At 37.4% G+C, this 24,560-nt stretch overlaps 1 protein-coding gene across 1 annotated transcript; it reads right to left on the bottom strand.

Moving 5' to 3' along the window:
* Positions 1-226: 226 nt before the first annotated feature.
* Positions 227-23,637, bottom strand: SYCP2 (synaptonemal complex protein 2). Its single transcript, XM_071573148.1, has 47 exons — positions 23,584-23,637; positions 22,766-22,810; positions 22,034-22,174; positions 21,703-21,831; positions 20,707-20,811; positions 20,119-20,143; positions 19,135-19,220; positions 18,234-18,322; positions 17,696-17,730; positions 16,975-17,117; positions 16,842-16,894; positions 16,575-16,620; positions 16,311-16,406; positions 15,884-15,944; positions 15,192-15,340; positions 14,868-14,942; positions 14,305-14,460; positions 13,488-13,587; positions 12,797-12,915; positions 11,946-12,038; positions 11,753-11,813; positions 11,592-11,649; positions 11,256-11,392; positions 10,849-10,946; positions 10,233-10,351; positions 9,957-9,987; positions 9,531-9,595; positions 9,368-9,425; positions 8,632-8,687; positions 8,215-8,263; positions 7,920-8,094; positions 7,492-7,574; positions 6,939-7,118; positions 5,995-6,178; positions 5,299-5,549; positions 5,001-5,171; positions 4,735-4,896; positions 4,251-4,341; positions 3,571-3,732; positions 3,145-3,272; positions 2,627-2,721; positions 2,446-2,545; positions 1,974-2,032; positions 1,564-1,642; positions 1,059-1,115; positions 654-757; positions 227-381 (listed from the first exon to the last, which is right to left on the bottom strand). The coding sequence occupies exons 2-46, from the start codon at positions 22,787-22,789 to the stop codon at positions 689-691; spliced, it is 4,503 nt and encodes a 1,500-aa protein (XP_071429249.1). The 5' UTR covers positions 22,790-22,810; positions 23,584-23,637; the 3' UTR covers positions 227-381; positions 654-688.
* Between the last annotated feature and the right edge of the window lie 923 nt (positions 23,638-24,560).

Here is a 24,560-nt window from a genome sequence, read left to right as displayed (position 1 = left end):
TTACTGGCAACTTCAGTGCAATGATTTCCTGACACAACACAGCCTCGTGTTTTAAAAATCTTACATGAAATATTTGTGCAGCAGCTTTACCTGACTGATGTGCAAATGCATATTATTGATGTAAAGCAAAATAGCAATGACATCATTGTGAAAAAAACTCAGACAGACAAGATATATTTTTCTTGGCTTGTTTAATACAACTATTTGCAACAGAGTTCAAACACGAGTGTTTAGGGTTGTTTTCTCTTAGAAACTCCTGCTGAAGTCTAACAGCACAAACAGGACTGAGACAAAACCAGGTAATTCCATCCCTAAGTAATTTCTGACTGCATTCTGGATCAGACAAAGTGGGTATTCTGTACATACAGGCCCAAAACATTCCTAGGGAAATACAAAGTGATTTCTCTGAAAGTCATTTATTAACCTATAAAAATAAAGACATATTTAAAAGTAGCATGTGCTAAAAATAAAACAACATACTACATTTTAGCAGATTCAGTCCAGTAATTCCAAGTCTCATGGGTAAGTGGAGAAATCTTATCCATGAAGATTTTAATATTATTAAGGAAAATATGGTTTCATTACAATAGCTTCTTTGAGTGTAAAAAACCACACTGTTAAATTTACCATTGTAAAAGAGTGCTTATATTCACCTCGAATTTCAGGAAGGAATCTGAAGAAGGTCCCTTCAGAATTCTGTCTTTGATTGGAACAAGGTCTGCAATCCTTTGCGAACATTGCACAGTTCCTCTTCTTGCTGTGCAAAAAACATTACACTTATCACATACTTCTGAAAAAAGGAGGATTTTATTTCATGTATTGTACTCCTGGTGGACAGAATATGCTGCTTTGAACATATCAGATATGCTACTTTTCTTTTCCACGTCAATATCCCACATATGAAGACTCAGAACTCAACCAGCACATTCACACCTACCTGTGGCTTTTATCACCCCAGTGAGATTTGAAGTGTAACATGTCAATTGGATTTAAAATCTTAGTATTTTAGTGTTCAAACAGCAAACAAATAAAAATGAGGACAAGGCAACATCATTTACCATTTCTTTTAGAAGTTTCTCTTGGAGTCCTTTTATGTCTTCTTTCATCAGATGCATCTGCAAAAAGATACTGAGGGTGTCTCCTCTGCTCACAACGGGTAACACGTTTTCAAGCAGACAATTACGGCCCCCAGTGTTTATAACCAAGACAGACAGATGGACACACATCCACCTGCCTGTGCAAAGGGGGTGTGTTTTAAAGTTGCTCTTTCTGGGATGAGGAACAGTAATGAACAAAGCCACAGAATCCAGAATAAATCTTGGTAACTGCACACACCTTCTAATCGGTGAAATCTTGGCCTAAACCAGTGTATGTTGTTACATTTAGGGACATTTTATGAAAATTAAAAACCACAAAAATACTTAGGTATCATTAAGACAATGCTGAGGATAAAGTCTTTCCTCAGAAAAAAAAGTCAATCCTGGTATCTGTTGCTGCAATTGAAGAGTCATCAAAACATGAGCAAAACAAAAGTTCCTCATACAGAACAAAACTTCCTCCTACCTCTGAAGTAAAAATACGTTCTTCATAGTCAACAGAATGGTAGATATTCTTTTCAAATGAAGTTTTGAGAACCTGAATTCTAAAGAAATAAAAGGTAGTTCAAACAGCTTTGCCATGTATGAACTTCCCACACAGAGCACAAATACATCCATTATTGGTAGTTTATTTGTACTTTAAAGAATGGATAAATATCACTATCCTTGCTGGAACAGTCCCCCAGGTATGTGGGGAAATTTAGATGGAGAGTAATTACATTTTTCCTGTAATGTTGCATTTTAATCTAATTTTCTCATCTCAGCTACCATCTCTATTTCATGGAAGAGATTGCACAGAGAGGAGCAGTTGGCCTGACTTGTCCCTCCAATGAACAGACCACAAACCTCATCCCAGGATTAACAAAGCCCACTAACCTCTGCTGCTCATTTTTCATATATGCACTGAAAGTACTTGTCTGTTTTTTCCAAAAGGTCTGGAAAGAAGAATATTAATAGATGCTAATCATTAGGAACTGATTTTCCAAACTAGAACTAATAGCTAACATGAACAAAATAACCCACAACCACAGACTCAACAGTTACACAGTCCCCACACAAGCTGGAAAAACAGCCCATTAAAGTACTAGTAAGTAGTTCATTCTAGGAGGAGAATAATGCAGGAATTCATACAGTGAATATATCTTGGGAAAACATGGAGTGACCAAGGAATTCCAAGAGCAATCCTAACAACACTAAGTCATTTTGTGATACTTCAACCAACTTGAAGCAAAATGATAAGGGCTTTTTAAATCCAAATGAATGACCTGAAGTTAAAGAGGACATAAATAATCTACAGATCCCATAAGAATTCACTTCCCCCCATGATCAAGCAGTTAAAAAAACAAACCAAGAATTCTTTTTCCATATTTTTCAGGGATTGAGAATCCTTTTCAAAATTCTCGAGTTCCTCGATGAGAGTAAAATGAAATTTTTCCAGCTGCCTGATCCTACCAAAACAAAGCAGGTTATTTTCAGAAGGTATTCCTTGCACTTGGAGGATGATGTGAAATCCCCCTTTCATTACTGACCTGCACTCATGGAGCTGGTAACTCATTGCTGTCAAGTGCTGATGGGCAGCTTTTAATGTTTGCTTGTTAAAATGATCCATTTTCTGTGAGCGGTTCTACAAGGATGTTTTAACATTAAATTCAGGTTATTTTCACTTCAGGGAAAAAACTGTAATATGTTTAGTACTGTAATTACTTAATATCACAGCAAAGCTGCTTTTTAAAAATGATCCCCTTGTCCTTTAAGGAAAAGCTTTCTGTTAGTGACATGTAAACAAACACGGGGTCATGTTTTTGATGAAATTCTGCCTAATGCAATTAGAGGTGCATTGTTTGAAAAATACACTTCAAAACAGAGAAAGTACACATGGAATGAAAAATAAAACAGAAAGGGGAGACAAAAGTCATTGGAGAGTTCAGGAAATAATGGAACTGAAAAAGGCTTAAAAGGAAATGGGAATTCTCACTGTGGTGGGAGCCAAACTTCACCCCCCCACACGGACCCTGCCACAGCTGATATGGGAATTGAAGGGTCTTGCCTCCATTTTCTTGGTAAATTCTTTCTGGAGCTTCTGGCAGATGCTGAGAGTTGAACAAGCAGGTTCCCAGAACTGCCCTTGCAAAGCAGTCAGCTCATGCACAGACTGAGTGGAAATGCTCTCAGACACTGCAGAGAGGCACAAAAGGATCAGGTCAAAGCCAGTATGAAAACCCTCCTATCCCAGGGCCTAGGACACCTTCTGTCATGTATAAATTCTTTTCACCAACTGGATGGCTGAATCCAGTTTCTATTTTCATATAAATTTTCTGCCTTTTTATGGATACATCTAAATATTTAGCATTTTTTATTTTTTTCCTTCACATGAAAAATGCTTTTCTATGGATATTATATTTCCTTTTTAAAACTTTGTCACATTATCTTAAACTTTTGCACAACCATATTCAGCTGCTACTCCATGACCAACCTCTGCAAGTAACAGCATCATCTCTTTTAAATAATTTCCTGGGCTTTAAACTTATTCTTCTCCTTCTTTTCTTTTCCTCCTCTTTGCTTGTTTCTGCCTCATCAGAGCTCATTTCCGTGTCACTGTGGTATGTTTGTTTGAGAAATGGCTGTACAGTTGGTCCTTGAAGCAACATGAAAACAGAGCTTAATTTTAGGATTATTGAGAACAATGAGATGGGAGGATAAAGAAGATTTCCTTTACCTGTTGGATCCAAACTCTTGGAATATATGTCTTGGCTTTAAGACAGAACTATGTAAAAATTAATAACCATTAATAGCATTTCTAGAGGAGATGTTCAGTCAACACAAGAACTGGATATAAACCAACAAGATTTCCAGGGAACACAATGAGCAAGTCTGGCATCATTTCCTGATAATACCATTATCCCAGGATCAGTGGGAATGCTTCCAACTCTTTCTTTGGAGCTCAGCTAACTCCTCACTGTAGCTGCATTTTGGAGCTTAGTGCTTTTTTTAGGATAATTAAAACAGCAGAGAAAATGAGAAAAGGAGTAGAAGTAGAAAACTGAAATACATAAAATATAACAATTTGGCCATATTTTTGTGACAAATAAACATTTTTGTCCACCTTTATTGGGACACATAGAAAGTCTTTTGCTCTCAATTAAATGTTTGTACCTGACTCATTTAAGGGCACATAAGGTTCTTCAACTGAGGACTGTGCTTTCCTCCCACTGGAAGCAGACAGTGGAGATGGTGGGTCACAATCCTAAAGAAAAGTCACTCATTGATTAGCTTCCAAATTAAATCACTTCTAGAAGTCTCCATCAAAAATTCACATTTATGCTGTGAAAAATAACTTACTTTTTATTGAAAGCCAACAAGAAAACATTTACTCTGTTATTTTTTAAACTATGAATTAAAACTGATCTCCTTAGCATACAATTATTTCCTTGTATCCAGATGATAAACAATCCTCTAATTTATCTCAAATATTTAAAAAATACCTACTAGAATTCTCCAAGCAGGCTCCAAGTAGACATTATATAGTGCTTAATATTGAGAGAGGGGCATTTCCCTTTGAGCCCCCCCACCTGTAAGGAGGCCAAATGGGTGAGGAGCTGGAGCTCCCTTCAGAAGAGCACAGAATGCACTGACTCACCTCTTTACTTTTGGTGACAGGGGTATCCTGTAGTTTTCCTTTAACAGAAAGTGTGTCTGGAAAGCAGCACTGGAAACCTGGATCTTCATTGTTACTCCCTGTTTCTGACACAGCTCTCTTGGCATGTTTTCCACTGTCAGTTTTATGTGTTGTTAAGCTGAGCTACACATAAACAAAAAAATCATTATTGAAAGGAGATGTGCCTTAACCCTCACCACCTGGAAAGAAGATAAAACAGACAAAAAGCAAAGAGTTTAGTAACATACCTCTTCTTTATTTGTGGTGACAGCTTTAGTGGCATCTTTCAGTTTTCCTTTAAGAGAAAGTGTGTCTGAAAAGCAACGTTGGAAACTTGCATCTTCATTATTGTGACAGGTTTCCAATCTGGCTCCCTTGGAATTCTTTTCACTGACAGTTTTGTATGTTGTTAAACTGAGCTACACATTAACAAAAAAAAAAAGGCATTTTTAAAGGGAGATGGAGAGAAGCACAAAACAACAGCTACAAAACAGTTGGCAGCTGAATCAAACAATTACAACTCTAGAGAAATGTTAACATTCTTACCAAAGATGTTTCTGTTAAAACTGGTGAGAAACTTTTCTTTCCAAATGTTGACTTTGTAACTGGTGCCTCAGGGGACTGATTTACACACACACTTTGAATACTCTTATTTTGGGCATAGAAATTCTCAGGAGAGATTCCTTTCCCAGAGTTTAACAGCTCCCTGTTTTCTGGTGGTGACTCCTGAAGATCAAGAGATCTTTCACTGGAACTGTGCCTTGGAGTAACATCTCCTTCTGACATTCTTTCAGCACCTAGAAAAGTCACTTCACTGTCAGCATGAGAATTGGAGTTAAAAAAGGTAAGCCAAGGGCCCAAACTGCTCACTGTTCCAGCTATTTTTTTTCCCCAGGTATTTTTAAGTCTCAGATATGTAGAATTTTATTTTAAATGCTGGCACAGGACTTGCCACACTTCCCTTCTTGCACTCTCCCACTGTTTTAGCAGTTCCCAGATTCATTCCAACACTTACATCTTGCTCTTCTGTATTTTGCTGATGTCAAATAACTGCACCAATCTATAAAACTGTTAGTGACATATTAATATCCCTCCTTGGCTTATGTGGAACACCCTGAATGAAGGGCTCTCTCTCATTTTAAAAGGATGAAATAACTGTAAAATTGTATTGCTGTGCTAATCCTCATTTAGGCTCCAACATTTGACTCAGTATTGCTAGAAATTCCAAGTTAAAATACCTACACCTCATTGTCTCAGGAGATGGAGGGCTCTCAGCTGAAGATATCTCCACTTCTTTTTGTCCTGCAGAAATCCTGGCTTTCTCAAGTGGTTTCTGCACAAAGTTCTCTCCTGTCTTTGGCTCCACAGACACAACCTGGGGTGCCTTTTGCTGCTTATCATCCTTGACTGCCCCATTCATAAGTTTCTATTAAAAGAAAAATGTTATATAAACGTTTTTGGAAACACAGGGAAGTGCAGACAAAAGGAGGTAAAGAGCATATTGTCTGTATGTGCCATTGATCATTAGCAGGACTTAAATCCATAAGGATTACCCATAAGGATATTGGGTGTTCTAATATCAATAAACACGGAATTTGTTAAACTTGACACAGAAATTTCTATTCTTATGAACTACTTAACTATTGAAAGCAATTCCTGATGCTTCAGGATTTAATAAAGTTTACAGACCTTTCCATATACACTGACATGTTGTGCTAAAAGAATGAAAGTGTTTAAGCACTCACTGTTCATTTGCTAAAAATCCCTTTTGGATATTCAGCAAATGGCTTGACACACCCTCTATAAATTCAACATTTCCTGTTGTACACAGAACAGGCACAGCATTACCAGCATCACATTAACATAAAGAACAAAATTTGGCAAATTAAACCCTCCCATTTAACAGAGATTTTCAAAACATGAAGTTTTTAAACTACAGGACACAGCAGAATAAATTTCATAAATAGAAACTAAAAATCTATTATGACTAAGGAGATTATTTAGGACTGATTTTCTTAGCAGTTCAATACTCACCTTTGAAAAAAGATCATGATTAAAAATAGTAAAATTAATTTCAACTTGCTCATGTTGGGCACTTAATATTCAGGAGTATCAAGTACCAAGCAGAGTTTACTTTGAAAAATATAGCAGAAGTGGCTTTTTAATAAAAAAGTGCAAGTAGTTACCTGTGTTTTTGATTTCTTCTGCTTAGAGGTGCATGGTGGAATTGGCCCTTCACTCTCTGACTCAGAACTGGAAGGCTCTTTGTAATTTTTTGCTGCTGCTGCTCTTCGAGGTAGTTTTTTTCTTGAGGTTTGTTCAATCTTTTCAGCAGGTTTTGAATTCTGTTTTTTATAACTGTTTACCTTTGGAAGAATAAAACAATCTTCAGTTTGTAAGAATGATTAAAAAATAAATATATAAGAAAAAAAGGCAGATAAGTTGGTTTAATTACTTGAAATCCATTATTTCAAAACAGCTAAAAGAGTTTCACTTTACCAAAGCTCAGAGAATGTAACCAATCTTTCTAACTCACAGGGAGTGTTATGCCTGAAATATCAGCTAAATACTGCATAAAAAGAATATAGTACTGAAAAGAATAAACAATATTTAACAACAGATCTGGAAATAAGCATGGAGGAAGTCACAAATATATAAAAAATATTTTATAACAGTTTCTAGGGGAGTGAAGAGATTTTTGAATATGTATTACAATTCTAGGTCCAAAAGTACATTTACCTTTTTCTTATTTGCATTTTTGCCTTTAGGTTTATCCATGTGGAAAGAAGGTTCAGGGGATTCATCTGCTACTACAAAGCAGTCTGAAAAATCAATATAATGTTCAAATGTTTGCCATTAGTTTTAGCTGTAAATAACAGAGGCACTTTCATGCCCACAAACTTACTGACTCAGGAACTGCTTTCAGACCATTATTTTAAAAAGCCTTTTTTTTTTTTCTTTGTTGGCAACAACTTCCACCTGTTCCATCCACAGTAGTTTTCCACCTTAAAATACAAACTTTATGTAATACAACCTTTATAAATGATGTAAACTAATTTGAAAATTCCTTGGAAACAAGACAGCAGAAACATGTTATTTACACATGTGCAGGATCTAAGGACAAACTTATTGCAGCATTTTTCACATCTATGATAAAAGTTTCTTACTTTTGTCTGTGTTTTTTGGTTTCCCTACTTTTTTATTTCTAGTGTAATTAACTATCTGAGCTTTAGGTTTTCTCTTGGATTCATGCAGCCAACTAATATCTGTCTTGCTGTCATTCCCTCTGTTCTCTGGGTCCGAGTCACTAAAGAGATGCTTCTTGTCTTCATTGGTTCTAGTCTACAAAAGCAAACAAAATTCTTTAGTTATTGATTTATTTTTATATACATTCTGCTTACATAGTTGGTATTTAAAGGCATGAAGACAAGTTATACTGATCCACAAAAATCTGAACCTTACTTTTTTCCTTCCTTTCGCTTCAGTGCTGGATTTGTCGACAATTGCATTCCTTAATTAGAAAAATAAAAACCACCTTTAACAATACATTTAAAACCACTTGTTTTAAATCTTTCTACTAAGCATGTGAGATGTGGATTGAGGATTTAAACTGCACCTACTTTTGTTTTCATCTTGTTTTGGCAATACCTGTTCCCTTTAAACACTAAAGGATGTGCCTGTTTCCCAAGGATCAGCGAGAGCCCAGGGGAACAGTAACTAAAACCCAGCCCCTCCACTGAGGAGTTTCTATCCCTGTAGTGTTCCATGAGAACTGTTTTGCTCATGAAACACATTCCCTGGAATTCTGGAACAGGATGCTGGAGAGTGCAGACAGTACTACTGATAACCAGCAGACCAGAACACAGTAGAACATCCTACCCTCTTTTGGTAGTCTCTGTATGAACACTCAGTTCAGTAACATGCAATTTTTGGACCTAAAAATGCAAATAAATAAGAAACAAATTAGGGTTTCCATTTGTTATACAATCTGAACAAAATTACAGGTCACCAGACAGTAACTGCTGAGGGCTTTTCTTCTCCGTTATTACTCTCATTAATTAACAGTGATTAATTTCTATCCTAGAATTTATTTAACAGAGCTGATGGTTCAAACCAGCTGGAACTGACTGAAGTTTCAGTATCTCAAACCAATCCATCAACACCCCCAACTGCTCCACCACCTTCCCCAACTCAGAAGGCTCCTCTGAGCCATAAGAAGCAAAACTACCTTTTGCTGCCTTCTGCTTTTATCATCATTAGATTTTCTTTGTACTCAAACATCTGGACAAAGATGTCTTTTAAATGGGGTTTGGAAGACAGCAATAACATTTTCAGGATAATAGGATAATTTAAAATAATGCTATTCCTAACAAACTGTTTAATTCTTCATTTAGGACAAATATCATAACAGCTTGAAGTGGCCAGAACCTGAGGACAGTTTTACATTTATACATTTGAGAGTGCTGGAGGTATTTACATGGCAAACACGTTGCCTCACTTATTTCACTGATATAATTTCAATTTTCAGATCTTAACTATACTTTCAGTAGACAAAATGTGACTGATTTCCTTCCTGTTCTGTTCATAAAAACACAGATTTCAGTTATATTCTTACTCCAAACTTTATTGTAGGCTGATCAGACGCACTGATGTTAAAGTTGTAGATATCATTCCTGTCAAACAGACACAGAGATCAGTGTTGTGACTGAATTAATGAACATTTCACAGCCAGGTATGGGCAAGCAGAAACTGTGCTTGCAAATATTGCAGCCACTTACATTATACGACCAGCAGTTACATTAAGAAAAGAAGTGGTTTTCAGGGTTCTGTCCTGAACTCCTTCCTGTACAGAAATTAAAAGTTCACACATTTCAAATTTGGACTTTGCATTCAGAGACATTATCATCTCAAAGAGCAAGTTCATCACGATGAGAAATCAATGCTGATTAGCAACAAAGGGGACAAGAGCTTGGAGGAACTAAATCTTTATCTTATAAGAATATCAAAACCTCAGAGTATTTCTGCCCCCCAGACATTATGACTCATTTCTGTGTCCTGGCTATATCCCTTTCAAGGATTCCATAGTATCATTAATATTTAAGGGTATTTGTGAACTTTCTCTTTACACCTACTGACTACCATCATATATGCACATACAGCTGACAAGAAAAACAATTCCAACAAAAGCAGTAGCAACATGTTACCTTGGAGACCCAGGATTTATTTAAATGTGTCCTAAAAATAAACACACAATTTGTTAAATGCTAATTAGTATATATGCATTAAAATACTGCCTGTATAAATAAAAGCCTTATCAAATGCAGCAAACCTATTCATGCATTTCAATACAGCATCAATTAAAAGATTAAAAGGATTAAAAGAGCTCAGCCCCTTGGAGTCCTCATCATCCAGCAGGACATCCCAGCCACAGGCACAGGCACACAAAGAATCAGCACAGCAGCAAACACTTCACATCTTACCTGTTAAAGCCCAACGAGTCTCCTGCTTTGCCTTTCTCATCACTCTTGTCTTTGTATCGGTCACTGATTTTACTAATCAGAGATTTGGCTGCATCTGTGATTTCTTTAGACTTTGGTTTCTATAAAAATAGGTTAAGACTCAACTTTGAACCCATCCAACAGGAGAACAAAGCTGCAAACAGAACTTCAGGTTCCAAAAAACCCCCTAAACTACATTAAATGTCTTCTAAATGTACTAAATTCCATTCCTTTGCAAACCATTTCTCCTTGCACTGCCCAAACAGTGAGCAAAGAAAGATGAGTTTAGCAGGTATTTTCTTTTAAATGTTGTGGGTTTGGGAACTGGAACATTCAAAAGTGAGCAAAGAAGTGCATGAGAAACACAAGACGCTGCTTATTTAAGAATTATTTTGAAAAAGAAATTCAGAGTAAACTGATCTTAAACATGTCACTGAAAAAGTGAAGGTGACATTATTTACTTCATTTGGCATGAGTGGAAAATGAATTAAAAATAAGTTTGTGACTAAATGACAGTAAAGACACAAATATTGAAGCAGTCAAAATTTGACAATTCTCTTAAATGCAAGTCAAAGAAGGGAAGGCAAGAAACTCTCACAGCCTTTGATGGTTTTGGATTTGCAGCCTCTTTTCTGAGAGGAACTATGGCTTCCTCTTTGGTCTGCTCAGAATGCAAAAATGTGTCTTCCACTCGAGCTGAAAGAAATTTTAAACATTATTTCAGCAGTAGTTTCAATATTTTTCCCTTCTGTATTTAACAGTTTCTGTTCCAAATGATTAACACTCTGACTGTCCACTTAGTATAGTATAAATTTCATTTTCTTGCTTCTCTTTTTTTAATTTGTTTATCTGGAGAGATACTTTAAGAAGTTAATAAATGCTTTTTATTTCACAGCTCTTTCACTAACAATAGAAAGGAAAACAGGACAAAAAAAGCACATTTGGAAGGTGAAAGTTTATCTGATCTGTTGTGAAGAGTAACAGTTAACCATGTGTGAACATAACCTGGATGGGATGTACATGCCAAAGGTGGATTTGGCTTTTGCTTGTCCCCAGTGGTTCCATTCTGCTCAGGAAGGGGACGGGTTCTTTCTATCCACGCTCGAGTTTTATCAAAAGAACTCTCCAAAAGACCAGGCAGCCTAAAGACAACACCATCTTACTATCAGTGGATTGCAGAAAGTGACTCTTCATTATAATAAACATGCCTCATAAAACAGGAAAATAGTGGTATCTGATACATTGCAAAGCATTTTTACATTGCTACAAAATTTCAGTTCTGGCAATACCTGAAAATACTTCAAAGTGAGTGACAACAGTGAAATTTTTCCTCATACTTACAAAGGTTTGTTGCCTTTCCCAGCTGGCTGAGAATCAGGAACAATATCAAACACTTCATCTAAATGAGACATTAATTTGGTGTCAATTATTATGGCAAAAGAAATGGACAAAATTAAAATAATGTAAAATTAAGGACTATCAATGCTTGTAGAATTACTTGCCTAAAGTTTGCTCTTCTGTGGCCTCTTGGATAAGTTTTAAAACTTCTTTGGCACATTTTTTCTACAGTGAAATAAGACCCAAAAGGAAATATTAGCATAGGACTATAAGCAGTATATCTTCATAAACTTGTACTTTCTCTAATAAAACATGAAATTCTTTTTTGTTTATTTCATGGAAGTGCTGCTCCAGTACCTTTTCGTGTACTTTTGCCTCATTTCTGGTATTTGACCTCCCAATGTGTTCTGTTTCAAAAATTTCATCCTCTAATGTGAATCTTTGCCACCTCTAGAAAGCACAGGAAGTAACACTGACAATGACAGTCCAAAAAAGCCCCCAAGAAGTAGAATTCTCCAAGGAATTGACACTTGAAATATTCTAAACAAAACATTCTTTACATTAAAGCCTTTCTCTAAAGTATGGCTAAAATCAAAAATGCATCAGAATCCCACAGTGTGGGGCTTGACCTGACTCTGGCCAAGACAGACATTTAGAACCAGAAACAAAATTAAAACATTACTTTGTAGTAATTGTTCAACAGGAACAGAAGAAAAATACTCAAAAACATACTTGAACTGCAACTCAATTACACCTGTGTAGCTTTTCTTCATAGTAGTGAATGCCTGATCAAAAATGCACTAAAACTAATGCTATAAATGCCATAACCTGAAGACATTCACATTGTACAGCTGAATGCATTGTATGTTTTATGAGTGCTGCATAATCAGTCTGAGATTGTGTGCATACATCTCACTGCTATTACACACAAAGGAAGAATGGAGGGTCCAGTAAGAACAAGTTAATTCTGCAGTCAGAACTGATGAGTGAGTGCAAATTTTAGCTAATTAAGAGTTCAGTCTGACTTTAGACATATTAAACCTGAGATCAGAGAAGAAAATATTATACAAAATCCAAAACACATTACTTTCTAAAAATGAGTTGCTGGCTGTAAAACTCTGGCTGTTTAAAGTATCAATTAGGAACAAATCAGGAGAGATATTAATGTCATTCTAAGTAAAAGACTTAGCTACAGATGCCATGCATACTCCAGAAGGTTCCTGACAGGAAATCTTTGTTCTGGTCTCAGTTGTTGCACTACTGTCAGACCTTCTAGTGGAGCTCATCATTTCCAAAGGCAATTTAAATCTCCCTTTGAAAGGAGTGGCTGGAACAAAGCAGAGACATGTTAGAATCCCACCACTGCTTCCATTACCATTGCTGTGCTGCCTGGGACATCAGTAGGAAGAGTTTTTGCCCATGATCACACCAAAAGTTGGTTAGTATTGATACCAACACATTACAGAGCTTTAATATTTCTCTTGATTTCATCTGTTACATGGAGAGGAAGAGCCCACAGACTGGATGTCTGGAGGCAAAGCAAAGCCTGGTACAGGCTGGCTCTGGCAGAAAACAGTTGGTGACTATTTGAAGACTTTGCTGTGAGATATTTTTGCTGAGTTCTCAGCTTGCTCAGCCTGATCAGCTGCCTGAGAGGTGCAGGACAAACGACAGGTGACCCTCAGTCACAGGGAACCCTCGTGCAGCCCCTGTCCTGTATCATGTCTATGCACCAGGGTCAAGTGCCCCAGCTCAAAAATTTCAGTTTTAAAGCATCTGTCCAGGAGATTTTCCAAGTTCTGCTTTTCCTTTCCAGCTCTGCCAAGGATCACAGTTCATGCTTGTGTTTCAAAGACAAGTTATAGTATATTTTGACCCTGATGGAACTTGCAAACTTACATGTGCTAACAAAGGTCAGTGGACTCCTCATGGAAGTTCTTGTAGTTCCAGGAACAAGCACAGAGGCTTCAGACACTTTCCTTGTACGAGATGGAGTGATCTTGAGGAACAGAAAGAACTTGACCATAGTACACTGATTTAAGGATGACAGCACAAAAATTTAGAAAATCTGTTTCCAAGAATCTCTCGACACTTTCCATTACTGGATGACAGTTGCTGTTTCTGCAGTCATCAATGTAATGTGACTTTTATGCAGTTCCCTTTTTGGAGAAAGTTCCTCAAAATACCTGAATTGCACAATGCTTAAACAGAGATCAGTTTAAACTGAGATCAGTGATTGTTGTTTTCTAAATTAATTCAATGAATTATGGACAAATCCTGCCCCTTGTTCACAAAGGGCTTCCCTGGGGACTTCAGCTACAAACTGAACAGAAGCAGGTTCAGTAAAGCACAAGATGCCCTGTTTCCCCATGGAGACACTGCCCCATCTCTTCCCCCTCCCCAGGATTCTCCTCAGGCCATACTTTTGCACACCATGAGATCAGGGCATGTCTTGAGAATATTTCCCTTTAGAGCATAATGGTCTAAAGAACAATAACAATTCCTTCTTATTTTTGTCACATTATTAGTTTCAAAATACAAATGAGAGATTTTTCTGTTAAATATTTTTATAGCTGTGTCAAGTCCCAATCAAACCTTGTATTAGCTATATTCCAACTATCAAATAAGAAGGAGTTTCTATTATTAAATATTATAAATATTTAAATTGACTTGTATTTTTTTCTCTACTCCTTTTTGTTTTGGGAATCCTACTTACTTTAGAAGAATCACCTCTGGGTTTTTCCTGACTGTTATTTTTATTCTGAGTCCTCAAACTTCCAGGAAGTTGCTGAGTTTTGTCCTTATTGAGTTTCTCCTTCTTTTCAGATTTTTCTTTTAAACCTGGTGACAACTGGCTTTCTGGTATCAGAACCTAGACAATATTTTTATTTTTTTAATCACAGACAATATTTGGATTTTATGTTTTATGTTTATACAGACACACAGAGCAACTTCTCTACCCTCAGTAACACATTTCTCACTGTAGATTTTGACAAACTTCAGAGGTTACAGACTTTGTTTGCAAAGCTTCCACTATTTTCACTAACAAGGATGGGTTACCAAGTCACAATTCACATAAAAGAACTTTCTGTGTATATTTGTCTGATTTGTTCTATGATTGGGATATTAATATCTCCCAAAAATACATATATGCACACTAGACATCACTTGCTGGCTTTACACTTATCTGTGCTTACAGATATTTCAAAAGTCCTTGTTTCTACCAGAAATTAATAAATAACCAGACTAAATATACAAATCCAAACTGAAATAAAATACCTGTGAGCCACTTTCATCAAAGATGACATTTACAGCTGTTTTGGCAACTGAAGCTGTTTGCTTTTTACTTGCACCCTACAAAGGGAACAATGAGAGAACACAAGTGTCTGAATTCAGATTATGGAGGAAAAGAAATGCTACAAATTCACAGCAGCTGAATTCTTCAGACCTCAGAACAAAGCAGTTTGTTATAAGCAGTAAGGACTAAGCTATGGCTTGCTAGCAATTTTTGACTAAATGAGTAAATTCCTGAGTGTTAAGTGCATTAAGTACATTTACTTTGAATCAATTAAAAACTATTCCAAAAGGTGTTTCAATTCTTACCTTACATTTACTAAATCCAAAAATCTTTCTGGTTACGTCTTTGATTTCCAAGATGGAATCAAAATATAGGAAAAATTTCTCTCCTTCCAGACTACCCACATTCATTGGGCTTTTCAGATCTATTGTTAGTAATTTCTTGGAATCTTTTTCTGGACAAAAACAAAATTTGAGAAGTTTCTTCACTACAGTTTAACAACATCTTATGTAATGCTTGTAAACACTTGATACTTATGCTTCAGTTCAGCTACTAAGATGTATTTTAATTCACTCTAACCTACAGTAAATTGTATTAGTGAAACAATTCAAGATTCAATCTTTTAGAAATACTTATTCTGTATGTCATTCCCTAGAATTTTCTTTGAGGGTTATTTACTATAGCTGTAGACAAATTACAGATATTTACTACTCTAACTAGTTTAAAAGGAATATTATTACCTGTCATTGTCTTTTGCATTGTGTTGTATTGAAATAACTCAAAGACATTATTTCAAAATTATTTTCATAAAATCACAGCTCCATGTCCAAAACACAAATGTGACTGCAGTGCAATTTTAGCCCTGGTAAAAACAGTTCCTGTAATATTTTAAGTGAGAATTTTGCTTTGCTGGGAATTGAGCCAGTACTTCAGCATAAATGGCTTTGAAAATCCAGGTTAGTGTGTAACAAAAGGACCCATTTCTGAGTGCAAATACCTTCAAGGCTGTACATCTCTACCTCCTCTTCTGGTATAATCACTGTTTCCCACTGATGGCCCTGTATGAAAAATACATTTTTAGAGATAGAAGGTTATTGTCTCACAACTAAATGAAATGCAGAGATCAGCAAGTTATTCAGGGAGGACAAATTTTCAGCTTTTCCAATCTCTGTTACAAGGAGTGACAAGGAACAAAGGTTTCACTATTGCTCACGGGTGCATATGGTAAACTATTTCCAAACAGCATTAGAAAATCATTACTTTGAAATTATTTGATATAAATAGGTACACCAGATGTGGATTTTTAACCCCTCCATGCTGGAGTAAGTTCAACATGTTGATGTGGGGAAGCAAATCTGATGCACTTGGAAGAAGGTGGATCTCCTGCCTCAGAACAATCAGGTGGAGAGACAAAAGTCACTTACTGCATCATCTGCTGCCACATAGAAAGAGATACTCCTGCTGCCAACATTGAAATCAACCCAGAACTCTTCCAGATTCTCATCCATTGGGATCTGCAGCTACAACAAAACAATAAGGTGAATGAGTAAGAGCAGAGTGCACTGATTCAGACCAACTAACAAGAGTGGGTCTGACAAATTTTCAGTACATGCTCATCTGAACAATTCTGGAAAAGAAATTCCTACTTTACCCTTATTCTTTCTTAACTAGAAGGCAGAGAAACTTACCTCATATTTATCAAGAGCTGCTGATAAACATGGATATGTAAAAACCCTGAAAGAAAAGGATATTTTTTCAAGTATTCTCCAATACTGTAAACAAAGTTTGCATATGTGGACATAGAAACTGGACAGTGTTTTCACAAACTTTAGAGACTAAGAGATCCCAGCAATCAAAAAAGTCAGTTTTTCATGTTACAAGAAGGTAACATGAAATTGAATCACAATGTAAAATAAAAAAAGAACATTCATCAGCTTTAAAAAGATCAGTTTTACCTTCTTTTGTCTCCAAGCATGCCATTCACCTGGTTAAGAAACTTTCTGCAATCCTATTAAAACACAGAAATTCCTTTAAAAATTTTTAAAATGGAAGTTTACCTCTGTGAAAATAATTTTTCCCATGACTTACTGTTTCAAACTCAGAATCTTTAATTGCTTTAAATGCACTGGACACAAACTCCATGGGAAACCACTGGCTGGCCAGTTCCCCTCGTTGCTTCTCTGAGCTCATTCTGCACAAAGCCTCAGTGATGGCCACTTGCATGTCATAGTCTGCAGCACAACATGGACAGGAGGGGGGATTGAGAGAGATTACTGAGGTGAAAACCAGCAGGAATCTGGGATAAGCAGTGCTGAACATCTCATATTCCAAATATATAACACATAAAGTTTAACCAGGTAAAGAAGTATGGGAATAATGATGATTAAACAACTTGTTTTTCCAAATGAAATTCTGACCAAACTTTCCAGGGGTGTCAGAGCCACATCAGGTGTATCAGCAAAAGAAAGTTTTCAACTTTCCCCTGTCTGAACTGGGATATTACTGGGATACCAAAAAGATCCTTAGAGAAGTTGCAGTATTACTGCACATGGTCAGTAGTTCACTCCTTATCATCTTTTGCTATTTTAAAATGTAGATTCTAGAGAAGAATTGAAAACTTCAGTGAGTTTCTCATACACTGAATACACACAAACATTCCACTTTGAATCCCAGATTGTTTCCATCAAGTATTTGTATTTTTCAGATGACCCAATCACCACATTCTGCAGCTTCTGAAAGTCTTTGGTTTTCTAATGAGTGTGTATGTAATTTGTAAGGATCTCAACACAAAATGGAGTCCCACACTCACCTCCAGCATCCAAAATTCTCCTCCCCATTTCACTCCTGCCAAGCAAAGAGACATTTCATCAGAATGTGACAGCAACACTGAGCACAGGAAAGGTTTCATTACAAACTTTCAGTGCATGAGACAAAACCTGATCCCACCAAATTGTAAGAATTCAGAGGGGTAAGCCTGCTGTGCTAAGGGTGTAAAACTGGAAGTACTATTGGGGAACAGAATCACCTGATATTTCCAATTTTTATTCAACTTGCTTTTTTAAAGTGCTATGAAACAACATCCCAGTGAACAGCCTGTCTGTGACTGATCCACTGTGTTTATGCACAGTTTTATAAGAAAGAGTCTGATTATTTTATGACATGAGAAGAAGCCTGATCCAGACTGGGAAAGAGGAATTTTCAGGCTTGTAAGGAGAATATCTGCCCACAGCCACTGCCACAGCCAACTCAACAGCAAATGCAAAAGTGAGTTAAACAGGGACAAAGAGACACAAACTGCAAACTGCAAATGATGCAAAGAGATAAAAACTACACTGAAGATTATTTACATGACATGTAACATCTCCTTTGTGGAAAACAACTTTTTCTTGGCATCTCGAGGTACGTTGTCAAGCATTAAATTCAGTTTTCTTACTACCTAAGAAGAGTGGAAAAAAGGAGTAAGATGAAATGTAAAGTAAGTTTGTTAAAGTTATTCTTATTCTGGGCCCTTGTAATATATTTCACACCAATGAAGAAAGCAACAGGCTTAAATAACTGCAAAACAAGGCAAGACAACGAGTTCTATCTGACCTTAAATGGTTTTTGTCTTAACAAAACTACCTCAATTTCAATAAATCACATTAGTTTAATGGGAACATTAGTTCTTGCAGGGTTATGTTTCTTATCTGGAGGTTTAAATACATAAGAAAAAACTTGCAAAGGAAGAGTTCTGTCTGCAGTTGATTGCTGAGCTAAAGTGCACCTTAAATTTGCATTAACAGGCCTTTCTTTTTGGGATTTAGCCTTTACAGAAGACTTTTTTGCAACTTTCCCTTTCTTTAGAGGGAAAAAAATCAGACAAACTGAGGTTTCTAAAATAAACAGGACAAATTTAGAGTGCACTAGAAGGGATGCAAATTTCCTGCAAGAGCCTAAAGAATTTACAACCAAGAATCTTAATCCTAGTTAATCCTGCAGTTGTAATAGAGAACATTATTTCTCACTACAATCTTAATACCACTATTTTATAATTTACTCTCCAAATAAAAAATCACAGGTCAGTAATCTGAAAAAGCCCCAAAATATAAATAACAAAAAACATGTCCAGAGAAACATTAAATAATCATTCTGATCCTTAAGCACTACAATATTCCATTCTCTTTTTGGTGGTGTCTGCACAGTTAAATAACTGTCTTCACGAAGTCTGTTAACACACTAACCAGAAAACTTAGAAAGAAGAATTTTTACCTCCTCCTGAACATAAATACTAATCCTTACATCAGTGATGAGGGAACATGTTCTCAGAACAAAGTTTTCTAGTATCTGCATTTTACCTAATAAACAGGAAAAAAGAAATTAAAGAGTTGTCAAGAGTGTATTAGGGTGTCCTCTCGTATACACTTGGGAGAAGATTCATTTAAATTTAGAAATAAAATACAGCCTTTCTTTCCATATAGGATTACTGATATTTGAAAAGAAGCAGCTTAAGCATCATGGTTAAAAGCAAGACAGAATAGTTCAATTTATAGTAAATATGGCTCTTTATGTTTCTATTCCTGCGCATCACTGCATAAAACTCTCCTGGGCACGAGATTATTAATTTTAAAATATAATTGCTCAATCCTCTGACTCAGCTCTCTGAGATACAATTCAGGGGCTTGAATTTGTCTTCCCAGGGACAAGGAAATGAATCTTTCCTTTTGATCATGTCACCGTAAGGGTCTGCAGTGATTTCTCACTGCAAGGGAGGAGCAGTGTGATGTCTGTGGTGCCAAGGTCAGCACAGGAGGATCTCTGTGCTGTGCTGAGCTGGGACAGCAGCTCAGAAACAACTTGTTAGAAAAAGCTCAGTTCAGTTGCCACCTCTGACACCATCCTGCTTTTTTTGTTACTGGCATCAGCAAGTTACAGGGACATCTGTCAGCAGAGAAACCTCAAATTAAACAACCAAAGTTAGGGCTGACATTTCACATGAATGAGAAATATGGTCCTTTGTGCACAGAACAGCCCTCCTGGGATGAGCCTTTTCTGTTACAGGTTTATCAGCTGGAACATTTAGATCTGGTGGTTTATTTATATTAGATCAAAAAACAGGCCCCAACCCTCATTACACACGTTGTCCTCAGCACTACCTCAAGATGCCTCCATGAGCACAAGTTATTTTAACACTGACAGAGTGTCCTGAAAGAGACATTTTAAACCCTCATACCTGGTGTGTGTTTTTAAGCTCACCTTCAGGTCTGCTGTCACACACAACCTGCAATAAAAACCAAACAACACACATCATCTTGGTACAGCAAATGTTACAGCAGAAAAATCAGGCAACATGTACCTGAGGGCAGGAATCCAAAAGAATCCAGCACTTAGAAATTATTTCATCCTTAGCAGGGAATAGAAGAGATGATTTCTGCACTACCAAGTGTGCTTTCCCCAAATTCTGTTTCAGTTAAATTTACTGAAATTATTTCACCAATGACAAAAATTCTTACAAAAAGAAGAAAACTCCCAGATCTAATAAACCTGGGGCCCTGGATTAGCATATCAATAATTTATATAATCAAAATTTGATCAACATGAATTTTTTTTTCATTGAACATTTAATGTTGTGGATTTTTTAAACTTTATTTCATGATGCCAGCCATGAACAGAAAACACGTATGAACACAGGCAAACTGTTTATCCTAAAAGACTTATAATCTATTTCTAAAATCATCTAAACACTACATTTGAAGATATATTAAATAGAAACACATTTGAAAGTCTTTATGTTGCCAAACTAGTAACAATATTATGACAATTTTTTAATCATTATATTTTTACCAGCAACACGTTGAAGAAATCCTCAGCCAGACTTGTAATCCCGTCATTCTTTTCACTTCCTCTGAGGATCAAAATTTCTTTTAACTTTTCAAACCAATTGACCATGTAAAGGGAAAATAAAACTATTTTAATAGTCTGGAAAAGGACAATAGTTTGCATTATATTTAAGAAAAATTACACAAAGATTAAAACAACAACAGCACTACCAGTCTGCTGAGCATATGTTAGCCCTAGACTGAAATCTTTCACTTAGGCTAAACAAAATCAGGAGATTTCAAGGACTTTGTAACACAAAAACTGGAGATCTACTTTGACACCTGCCATGGGCAAAAGAGATGGAAATGGACAATGGCTGAGTGTTGTTGGAGGTGTGAATATAAGCATAAAGTTATCAACATACTGGGGTTTATTACCATTATTAAAGCAAATGATAAGGCATTTGAGGAACACTAACACTGCTATTATTTTCCTTCAATGAAATCTGGTGAAAGCAGTAAGGGAGTGAGTGGAGTCTATTGTTCAATATATTTACTGAGTTACAAACCACTAATGCATCTGACATGCAGGTTGGAATAACAGAAAATTATCACAATGCCACTAAAAGCTGTTGAATGAGAAGGTACAAAATCACTGCTGTGAGAATGAAAAATAAATAAGTATTAAAATAGCACCAGGAAATTCTAATTCCTGACTCCAAAGCAGTACAGCAAATTCATATGAAAATATATCATCTCATTGTAATTGTTGTAAGCATAACCAAATTAATTATATACTGCATGATTTGAAAAATCCTCACTGTGATAGAGCAGCATCACTTTATAAGGGGTCACTTGACAAAGAACATTCAAATGTGATGCTTGTTGCAAAGTTACAGGAAATTCTCAATTCTGAAACAATCAATGATTAAATCAAACACTGAGCTGTTCAGCACTGAAGCAATACTTATACAGCTTCATTAATAAGGGAAGTTCACATATGTTTTATGGTTTTACTTATCCTTCCAACAAGCCCATATTTGATCACTGCTGGGATCCCATCCTCTCCTGCTATGCTGACCTTCCCCACACATTTCTGGACAGCAGTTAGTAAGGTAGAAATGCTTTTGACTTCTTGTTTATCAAGTTCCTGCAATTGAAATTACAACAGAAGCTTTAGTGCACAGTTCTAGAACCCCTCTTTAATTAAGCAGATGCCTCGTTTGTTCTCCAAAGCCACTTGAAGATTGAAGGAGAGATTTCCAATCAAGTGCTGGTTTAAACCAAGGCAAATGAACAATTCAGACCATTGCCATGCCAGTGCAATGACTGTGATGCAAAGATTACATTACCTGACACAGGAGCTTGTCTAATTTGTTGACAAACTGTTTGCTGCATTTGTAAGAGACATTTGCAGAGTCTTCCGAGGCCAGAATTTTTTCTAACAATTGGGAGTCTTTTTTTCTTGTTGCTTCATCGATTAACTTTTCAAACTGCCAACAGTAAAACAAAGCAGCTATTACTGTGTGCTTAGCACTGATACAGAGTTAACAGCATTTAATGCAGGGTTTTGTGCATTCATTTACTGCATTGGAAGCAAATATCCTGAATCACAAAATAATGAAATGCAAAACCTCGAGAACAGAACATCATATCTAATGCATGAATTATGCAAATAGTTATTCACTGGGATTTTAATTATTTGCCAGTTTTCATCAACTGGCTTTTCTTTCCTCATATTACAACTTAACTCCTATATAAGTGTTCATTGTGTTAGTGTCCCCATTTCCAAGGAACCTCAACTGTTTTGCCCCCAAATTCTTTCTAAATCAACTACACTCAGATGTCAACACTGTGATCTTAAGTGTCACCTCAGCTGATGCCCAATGCACGATTTATTTCCATCAATAACCATTTCCAGTTCCTCCTGCTTTCCACCCACTAATTTATGGCACAGGAAAATTTCTCCCTACTACAGTGCATGGCCACACTACAGATTTTCCTTGCAATTGAGTACCTGAAGGAATGTTTCAAGCTGGTAACTAAAGCAATCAATACTCACGTTCTGGTCCATCAGCACATACCTGCACCTCACTCCTGGCTGTCATTTTGGCAATTCACCAGCTCAGCTGTGTAAAAAACAACAATCGTCACTCAGACTTCAAACAGTTTTCACAAACACATCAGTAATGGACCAAAACACATTGCAAATTCCAAAATTTGTCACTTGTATAAATGCATTAGCCAACTGGGAATATAAGCAAACTTCCCCACATGGATAAACAATTGCTGAAAATAGAAAGAGTGGAAGGAATGATCAGTTTCATGGCTGGAGGCTCAGAGGGGCCTCGGGATTTCCCAGAAAGAAAAGAGCACAAAGATGCTCAACACCAAATTATTCAGGGTAGGTGGATCAACAGAGCTCCATAAGGGCCTCTCTATAAAATGGCAGGTTAAATAATTTAACAAAATTACGCACAGGAAAAAAGCCTTCTGAATTATACACAGTGACAGATTCCAAGGTGAGCCTCCAGCAAAAAGCAAGACCTCAGTAAGAGTGTTCTGAAAACAAGTGTCTTATACCCAACAGCAGGCAAAGTATTTTCTTTGCTTTAACATGTAAAAAAAAAAGCAACAAACTTGTTTGTGCTTTGCACACAATAATCTACATCAACCAATCCATGTATTCAACAATGGGCAATCCTGGTGTCCCCATCCCAGAAATTACACGGACAAAGCAAAGGGAAATAGTGATTAAACACAGGGAATGACTTATGCAGAGCAGAACCTGGGAACACAGGCTAGCCTTTTATGCACCGAAATGCCACATACAGGGAGATTTTAAATTCCTTTTTCCAACACAAGGGAAAACACAAGCCTCCGCCCAGGCCTGTGCTGGCACCTCATGGCGCTCGTGTCTCCGGCCGGGGAAGACAAGGCGGAGGATGGAACAGAACTCCCTTCTCGAAAGAGGTCACCTCAGCCCCCAAAACAGGCGAAGCCACTGGAATGTCCCTCAGGAGATCTGGCAGTGAGAGGACACGGCCCTGCACCCTCAGCTGCTGGAATATCCCTCAGGTCTGGCAGGAGAAGACATGGACACGGCGACAGCCCCAGCACCCTCAGCTGCTGGAATGTCCCTCAAGAGGTTTGACACTGACAGGACAGACAGACACGGACACAAACACGGACACGGGACGGCCCCTCAGCCCTCACGGCGGCGCCGCCTCCTCCCTCACCGCCCGCGCTCACGCAGCGCCGCTCCCCGCCGGCCAATCGCTGCCGGCGCCCGCAGCCTCCAGCCAATCAGCGCTGGGCAGCGGGGCGCACGGGCCAATGGCGCGCGTCGGGGGGCGGGCCCTGCGCGCCCTCAGGGCGGGCGGCGGGAGCGGCCTCGGAGCCTCCCTGTGCGCTGCGCTTTGCCCTTTAAAACACCGGAGTTACTGGGCATCAGTTTGCTAAAACACTACAATTCATTCATGTGCTTTATTCAGAAACGTTTTCACCACTATCAAGTGCCCGACTAGGTACAAACATACCCTCAGGTACAGACGTGCTGTGGGTAAAGGGCGCCGACGGACGCTTGTAGTCTTTATTATCCAGAAGAAAGGAATGTGCTTAAATGGAATCCAGCAGTGCACTGGATAATGTGCTTAAATAGAATCCAGCAGCGCCAAGGTGGGGCCTTACCTGTACTGGTGTGGTACTGGTGGTACTGGTGTGTCTATCACCGTGTCACAAGTGCAGGTGATGGAATTTATCATGACTCTCAGATACTCCACTGGAGTGACAAGAATTGTCTCTGTTCATGCCTAGAATAAGCAGCAATAGTGCGGCACCCAGGAGAAAAATCACTTTTCCCAAGAAAAAAATCACTTT

This window comes from Pithys albifrons, chromosome 18 (genome assembly GCF_047495875.1).
Source record: "Pithys albifrons albifrons isolate INPA30051 chromosome 18, PitAlb_v1, whole genome shotgun sequence".
Taxonomy (NCBI): Eukaryota; Metazoa; Chordata; class Aves; order Passeriformes; family Thamnophilidae; genus Pithys; species Pithys albifrons.
This window is presented reverse-complemented; position numbering and strand designations above follow the sequence as displayed.

What these genes read in the sequence shown, in the direction of transcription:
- SYCP2 (XM_071573148.1), bottom strand. Translation starts at nt 22,789, where the DNA reads ATGACAGCCAGGAGTGAGGTGCAG. An exon ending in ATTTCTTCAACGTGTTGCTG is followed by an intron (nt 20,144 to 20,706) that starts GTAAAAATATAA and finishes TTTTTATTGCAG; the next exon opens with GTTGTGTGTGACAGCAGACC. An exon ending in ATATGGAAAAAGAATTCTTG is followed by an intron (nt 2,033 to 2,445) that starts GTTTGTTTTTTT and finishes TCTTCTTTCCAG; the next exon opens with ACCTTTTGGAAAAAACAGAC.